The sequence below is a fragment of the Alosa alosa genome, chromosome 24 (genome assembly GCF_017589495.1).
Source record: "Alosa alosa isolate M-15738 ecotype Scorff River chromosome 24, AALO_Geno_1.1, whole genome shotgun sequence".
NCBI lineage: Eukaryota > Metazoa > Chordata > Actinopteri > Clupeiformes > Clupeidae > Alosa > Alosa alosa.
This window is the reverse complement of record NC_063212.1, coordinates 9,591,653-9,599,715: the sequence shown is the minus strand read 5'-3', so window position 1 is coordinate 9,599,715 and position 8,063 is coordinate 9,591,653. Positions and strand designations below refer to the sequence as shown.

Below are 8,063 nucleotides of genomic sequence, written 5' to 3'. Positions count from 1 at the left end.
CACACACACACACACACACACGTACACAAATATCCATACACACACACACACACAAAAACTGGTTCCCCTACAGCCACACATTGATGTGTTTACAGCTATGCGTCCTCTGCACAGACGAATAACTTTAGTTTCCATAAGGGTCAGCAGATAATACATACATTCTTATTTAAAAAAACTCTGAAATATAGCATTTATTTGCTGCTCTATTCGCTGGTGTGTTGGTTTGAATTAGTAGGTATTTACTGACTTTACAAAGAATGTTTATATTTATTGCTATGAAATATAATGGAGATGGTCATGTTTGAATAATACACTTCCGATAGTAGGCCTCATCCAATCCTGGGCTACTACATTTGAACCACTAGATGGGTTTTACCATAACAACTGATGAGTGGGGAAGCCTATACGGTCATCTCAAAGCCAGATGGTCCAGAATCTTTCAGTGCTCCGTACTCCGAATGCTCAAATGCTGACCTTCAAATCATATTAGCGTAACCACTGGCCAGTGGAGGAGCTGTGGCGTCTCCTTAATGGATTGCTTTTCCATGACTCAGTGCCCACCGCAGAGCCACCTGTCACAGCAGAGGGACACACGGTCACAGCTCATCCAGGAAGTGGGCTGGGGCTGGGGGGATGGGTAGAGGTCTGTCTGCCAGGCGTGTGTGTTGTTTTGTTATTAGTTTTTGTGTGGTGAATGTCTAAACACTCTAAAGCATTAAGAGTTTACCAATTTGTCAAATTGTTTCAGAGATGTCTAAACAATGGAGCACTGCAAGAGATAGGTATGAGTATGGGTAGGGCTAAAAGCAAAGAAAAAAAAAGATGCTTTTGAAGTTATCAGACATTTATCAAAGCCACTAAAATTGTCTCTATAAATCCTAAACAACCCTGCCCATGTCTGAATTCTGGCACAATCCCTAAGATTTTTAAGCCTTTGGTATTGACCAATGTGGACGTGAGAAACTTGTAGCCTACTGTCATAGTTCTGGTTTGCAGTTAAGTTTATGGCCAGATTTAAGTTTAAGGTGAGATCCACATGTAAACTGTAGGCTAATTGGTTGACTGCATGGTCGCATTCGCCAAACTCGGCATTCAACTGAGAACATGTGCTTGCTGTGCACTTTGCACCCTTATAATCAGGAAACAGATTGACCTGGCAGTGTAATAGGCCAGTGGTTTTCAAAGTGGGGGCCGCGAGGGAGTGCTAGGGGGGCCTCAGCAAGTTGGAAGGAAAAATAAAAGCAACAAATACATTTTAAATTTACCTATTACTATGAGGGTTGTTATACAATGCCATTAGAATAATTTGTCGCATATCTGAACATTATATTGTCCATGATAATGACTAGGAATAATAGTAGAGTGATAGCTCTCATAAGCAGAAAGCCCCAAATGCAATTTTTACACACTGTATGCTCCATCGCAAAGTGCTTGTAGCTAAAATAATTATTAGAATTAACTTAATGTATTTTTACATTTGCCGTAGTATTGTAGATGGGTTTAATAACACATCAAGGGGGTCCTTGGCCATAACCTAGTGGTATTTGGGGGGCCTTGTCGTGGAAAAGTTTGGGAACCCCTGTCATAGGCTACTCATAGCTGTCTCTATTGGCCTAGCTATTCAGAGTTCAGAGAGATTCAGTTTCATGTGCAGACAACGCCTAACGGCGCATAAATCATACAGTAGGCTAGATTCCTCTCCTTGTGATAGCATCTGTTCTTTAAGTGATTATTTAACAACACCACATGAAAAGTTGACGTTTTAAAGGTTGGGGCATGCAAATGGTTGTGCTTCAGCCTGCAGTGCCGGCAAGCGTTGCGTGTAACCTAGTGCATGAGTGCCAGGAAGAGAGAGAGAGAGAGAGAGAGAGACGCGCTTCCCCGCGGTAGCCACTGGTTGGCTACAACGTTACACAGCACCGTCCGAGGTACGGCTCAAGAATTTGGGTTATCCACAGAAATAGACCCTTGTCGAGTCGTCAAAATAGTAGAGACACGTAATAATGCAGTTGACAACCTAACCGGCATTACAACCTAAACTGCTACACTTGTCAGGAGGACTTCAGGGACCCGTTTTTTCGACGACTTGACTGAATTCCCTGACATGCGACTGGGCAACATCATATTTATGTAAGAGATCAACTGCTCGGTGGACCGTTCACGGATGACCTCATGGAAAAGACGGATTATTTCGAGTGATAGAATAGAGCTACACAGGAGACCCGACGCAGTTAAGGCACCGCCAACTACGCATGTCGGTCCGCTACTCTCTTTCTAGCCTACTACCTCGTGTCTCTGGACTGATCTCTGATAGGGGGTCATAAACGTCTTCACACAGAGTCAAGGACAACCATAGAGGATCGCAATTTGAAGCCGGTGCACACAGTCACTTGGCCGAGTGCCCTGTGGATCACACACTGTGCCGGAGACAGACGGGTCAAACTACAAGGTAACACCGTTACTTCCAAGGAACCGTGCCGTCACTCTTTCATTCCAAAATACTTCAATATACCACGTAGTTCAGCATTCGCGAAAGCCGGCATGAGAGAGAAACGTTTTTCTGGCAATGGCTTATTAGCCTGTAGGGACAAGCTGATTAACGAGTCAAGGACATGCATTATGCATGAAGGACCGTGAATAATAGAAATTACAGTCGTGCCACGTCTCGCCGTCCAGCCGATTCACGAGCCTGTCCCACACGACCTACTTTTCTCCAGGAGAATTGATGATGCGAACAGAGGATCGTTTGCATGCATTTGACGGTGTAGTCCGGTACTGCAGGCATACAGAGAGTTGTTAGACCGACTCACTGAGCGTAAATGTGTCATCTTGTTTCGACAGAACCGATGCTTGAATTTGCTTTAAAGAGGAAGCATGAATGTTGATGAAATAGAAAACATTTGAATAGATAACGAGTGCAGATGGGGAAAGAAGATTTCGGACACCCTTAAGCCAAAGAAGGAAATGAGAACGCTGTCCACAGCAAAATGGAGTTAAAAGATTAACCGAGTTGCTCTGACATAACCTTTTGGACTGCTGAAGTAAAAGGCCCACTGCAGTAGTATCACACTGGATTATGGTCACTTTTCAGTCAAACCCTTGGCTCACCTTTTTTCCTTCTTTGAACTGAATCTCAGGGATTCATTTTAGAAACAGCCCGTCTTGTGCACAGGGTACTTTTCATGGCTGGTGCCCCAGAGACTGGCGGATAAAAGCCTCAAGAATTTTTTTTACCTGGGAACCCTCCTCCATTTTTGCAGCAGTGAAATGTCCAGTGAGGCTGGTCAGCATTGGACGATCCAAGTCAACAAACTGCTACTGAGATAACGAAAAGAAAATTGCCTGATGTACAGGCCTGATGCCTAATGTGTGTTTGCCATCAAGCAATAAATTAACAAGGAGGAAATGTAAAGAGGAGATATAGCACTTTGAATTAGTTTCTTAACTGGTTATTTGCCAGTCTGTGCAACTGAACTTGCACCTTTTGTACTGTAATTAATTGAGTTGAATTAGAATCAAACTGAATCCATCATGTGGTCCGTGCCATTACTCCGCCACACGGACGTGCCGCCGCGCGTCACCGAGAACTTCATCCTCACTGGTTACCGCTTCCCCAACTACAGCTTCCGCCAGTGCCTGGCCTCGGCCTTCCGCCCCACCAACGAGACCGGCAACTTCTGGACACACTTCCTGCCGGTCTTCATCTTCGCCTTCCACTTCCAGGAAGTGTTCGGCTGGGAGGGCACGCCGGCCCCCTCCGACCCCTTCTTCTACCCGCTGTGGAACTACCTGCTGGGCGTGTGCTGCCTGCTCCTGGCCAGTAGCCTGGCTCACCTGCTCAACTCCATGTCACTGATCGTCCGTGAGGTCTGCTTCTTCGTGGACTACGGCACCATCAGCGCCTACACGGTGGGCTCCTCGCTGGCCTACTACTACTACATCCACCCGCGGGCCGGAATCCCTCCCCTCGGAGGCGTCGGAGGAGGAGGAGGAGGAGGGGCGAACGCGTCGCAGTTGGGGTTGAGTGGCGAGGTTGATGTGGAGTCTCCTTTGGCGTCGGCGTCTTGGCTGCCGGAGTTCCAGGTGTTTTTCGACACACTCTACATCCCCGGCTCCTGCCTGGTGGCCATCATCTGCGTGCTGGCGTGCTGCAACACGCGCCAGCACTGGCGCACCTACCGCTACGCCATCCGCACCCTCGTCTTCCTCCTGCCCTTCTTCGTCTCGTCCACGCCCATCTTCTACCGGCTGCTCAGTCCGAACCCGTACCCCTCAGCCTCCTCGTCCTCGGCCGCCGCCGCTACCACCGCCCACTACTTCTACCGCCACTGCTTCTGGCTCGTGGTGTCGGCGCTCTTCAACATCAGCAAGGTGCCCGAGCGCCTGTGCCCGGGCGCCTTCGACATCTGGGGCCACAGCCACCAGTGGTTCCACTGCTGCACCTTCTTCTCCATCCTGGACGAGCTGCACATGATCAAGGCCGAGGTGCGGGCACTCTGCCTCCACCCGACGCTGGTGCTGCCGCCCGCCGTCCCGACCAGGCTGCCGGGCCCGGCTCTCCTCACCACCTACGGGGTGATGGTGCTGCTGCAGGTCTGCATCGCCTCCATCATTGCCTGGTTCAGCTGGGGCGCCTACCTCATCTACGCCCCGCAGCAGAAGCAACTAAAGCAGCTAAAGCAATATTGATTAGCAGTGGTAACGTTCAGTAATGGACCCAAATACATTGAAGGCCATCTGTCTGACCTTCTCAACATCAATTGTGACTTTGGCATTATTTTATTATATTAATTGTATTTTTTAGATAGATGATGTCATTCTCATTGCACTAATGGGTTTTATATCCTGTACTGATTCATCTTTGACTGATGGAGGCCACTGATTCTCTTTTTAACTTGAACCTTAAACTCTGCCCCTGCTGTATGAACTGAAACATTGATTTAAATGGAAGTGACAGTTTACCAGGTCATTTCCCTCTTTGTAGCCATTTGTGTGAGCTGTGTGGGGCTCTGAGGGACTTCCAGAGGTTACAGTGTGTTCTGTAGCGAGATAAAAATTCCATCTCCCTTAGGGCTGTGAAGACACAGATAAAATCAGGGATTTTTTTGCTGAAGGGAGTCTGTAAACCCAGTTGATAGCATTAGCATAGCATAGATGTTTCCGAATCACTCCCACACACTTTCCTGTTGCTATTTTTGCCTTGGATTTCATCCTTAGTACCACTATACTCTCTCCCTCTATTTATCTCCTCTCTATCCCTCTCTCTCCCTCTCTCTTGGTCTTTAATGTCTCATTTCCTCTGCTTTTCCTGTGAGCCGTTAAACAGGAAGTCAGGAGTTACAAACAGGATAAATGACTAAGGTTTCTGTTCACCCTCTGCTTTGATGTAAGAAATGGCAGGGCGAGTTCTTGTGTAGCGATGCACTTTAGTTTTTAGGGCGTTATGTCCAATCTGTCTTTCCTCCTTTAAGATCTTTGGTGTAATGATGTCGTCAGCATACATAAATAATTAACAGGAAATGCTCTGGGGAGCTGTAATGGAGAATGTTGATTTATTTGTAGAACAGCAATGTTTTCACTTTATAGATATCAATTTACATCAAACATAATCTATGCATGTCTTACTATGAATTTGTAGGTGCTTAATTGAGCAATAGAAACAGAAAGAGAGAGGTGCCTTTAAGGACACAGAGTTCAGTTCAGGCAAAGGGAAGTGTGTCTATCTGCCTGCAGGAAAATGCAACACAAAGGACACATTTTCGAACATAAATGTCTTCTTTTGTGGCCTATGTTTTGTTGATTGTGTCTGCATTTTCCTTAATATTCAAGCCATACTTAAAATTAGAAAACATATCGCTACTACTTTTATTACTTAGCATTATTGCTGTTATTATTACTAGTAATTACTGGTAATATGAGCAATAGTCCTGGCGGATCAGGCTTTATAATTAGTTTATCTTGCACTCAGTGCACTGGATGCTTTCAGGAAGTGTTGGTGGTGTCTGGGAAATCCCGTGGGTGTTTTACTGGGTGAATTAGGCTACCCAGTGGCATCATGGGATTGAAACAGATAAAAGCGCTCAACCACTTCCTCTGAGCGTGTGGTGGTGGTGGAAACTACTGAGGCCTTTTCTTTGGAAAGGCTGCTTTCAGAGACGGGGGCGAAGGAAGAGTGTGGTCCCACTGTGAAGTTAGGCTGCTATAGTCAGTTCCACAGAAAAAGAACATTTCAAATTGCTCACTCCCAAAACTTTCACTCTGCACTTTGAGTTTAGGGGGGGGGTCTGCTGTCTTGCAAGTCACCCTGTTTGGGAAAGAATGGCCACTCTACTTCTCCCATTTGAGAGGGGGGGGGCTGTTTACGTGCATCCAAACATGCATTTCTGCCGGCAAGTGAGCACTTGGGTAACTGTGTGTGTTTGTGAGATCCATACAAATTGAGGGTTAAGTGAAGAGAAGTGGAACCCGACCCAGGTCTTCATGGCTGACTTGCCAAGGTCTGTGTCACCTCTTTAATTAAAAAGGCTGAGCTGTTTGGCTTAGAGCTTTCAAATGTCTCTGTCGCAAGGCCCTAAGTAAAGGGACTGTTTTATCATTGTTTAAACGTGTTAGATTGAGAATGTTCTTAAATTCTTTCTATTGAAAATATTAAGCATTAGACTTTGCATTGTAACCATAATGCTTGCAACCAACCCGTGCTAATATATTTTTTTGTAATTGCTGTTATGTATTTTATGTTTATAAAATACAAACTAGAGCCTTATGACAGAGTCGAGAGTGCCTAGCCCTCCAACTTGGAATGTGCTCTGTCTGTCTTCAGGATTTAAAGCAGAAAACTTCAACACAGGCTTTAATGTCCAGATGATAGACTGAGCGTGGTGTTGTCATAGTGACACTTTGGCCAGAGGGGCTGACCTCTAGGGGGAGGGCGGGGGGCACTGTTTGGTGTGAAATGATAGCCCCACAGCTCCTCTATTAGTTTTGCACAGTGGCACAGTCCTGCTAGTCTTAGCAAAACCAACTACAGCTTTTTTTACATCAACAAAAAAAAGGATTATGGCTGTCCATTTCGGTGCTAAGTTTTGCACTCTGAAATGTGTGTGATGTGTGGGATAGTGTTTGTTTTGCGAATGATGTGTTAGATTGTAACTTATAGATTGAGTCTCACTGTACTGTATGTGTCTGCCACTCACCATGATTTGTCCACTGGAATTTCACCACAGCTTCTTGCGCACATAGTTCTGTTTGTAAAACAATGTGACTTGTGATGTCTATACCATTTTAGTGTAACTCCCTCTAACCAGGTTCAGGATTGGCAAGAAACAATGCAAGGAACAATAAACAATATTTGTGATGCTGCTTCAAGAACTTTCTGGAAGTGCACATATCAGAAGTGCAGAAGTGCAGTCACACCTTCTGGATGGATGGTTCCATCTTTTTTATTCATGCTCAAAACAGGGTGCCCCCCAAACTACATGGACTGATCTACTTAGCCTCGGTATGAATATTAGCAAAGAATATCAAATGATATACAGCAAATATAACTGCTGGACTCACAATGGACAATCAATGTGTGTTTTTAGACTAAATGTCAATGTTACGTTTCAGTTGCCATTACTTGTTATTCTGCATCTGTGCCCTGGTATCAGAAGTCACTTTGGTGGCAAGGATGATCTTCCAAGAAAACAGGGCTTTGCATGTTGGGGCCCAGCAATAACTTATTGTCGAATTCTTATATTAGTTTGAACTTAGTATAGGTAGTATAGTATAGGTTAGTATAGAGTTGATATTAATGAGAGGCTGATTGAGCCTATTTTGTTTATAACAATTTATAGACAAATAAAAAAATCAGTGTTGCTCAATATATTATAGTGTGTGCATTTCACGTGTTTTCAGGATCTGGGGGTTTGGGCGAGGTGTATGTTATTTCTTTATTTATCACTCAAAAAGATCTGGTCACATTTGCAGTGAGGCACAGAATGATTCAAATGTGTCTCATTTGGAAGTATTCAAATTTTTACAAATGTGCCCTATAGGCCAGATCGGCTGCCCACAACACTTCC

General features: G+C 45.1%; 1 protein-coding gene across 1 annotated transcript; it reads left to right on the top strand.

The window, feature by feature from the left end:
* Positions 1 to 1,896: 1,896 nt before the first annotated feature.
* On the top strand, positions 1,897 to 7,866 carry paqr9 (progestin and adipoQ receptor family member 9). The gene has a single exon (XM_048236827.1). The coding sequence runs from the start codon at positions 3,532 to 3,534 to the stop codon at positions 4,687 to 4,689; it is 1,158 nt and encodes a 385-aa protein (XP_048092784.1). The 5' UTR covers positions 1,897 to 3,531; the 3' UTR covers positions 4,690 to 7,866.
* Positions 7,867 to 8,063: the final 197 nt, after the last annotated feature.

What these genes read in the sequence shown, in the direction of transcription:
- paqr9 (XM_048236827.1), top strand. Translation starts at nt 3,532, where the DNA reads ATGTGGTCCGTGCCATTACTCCGCCACACGGACGTGCCGCCGCGCGTC.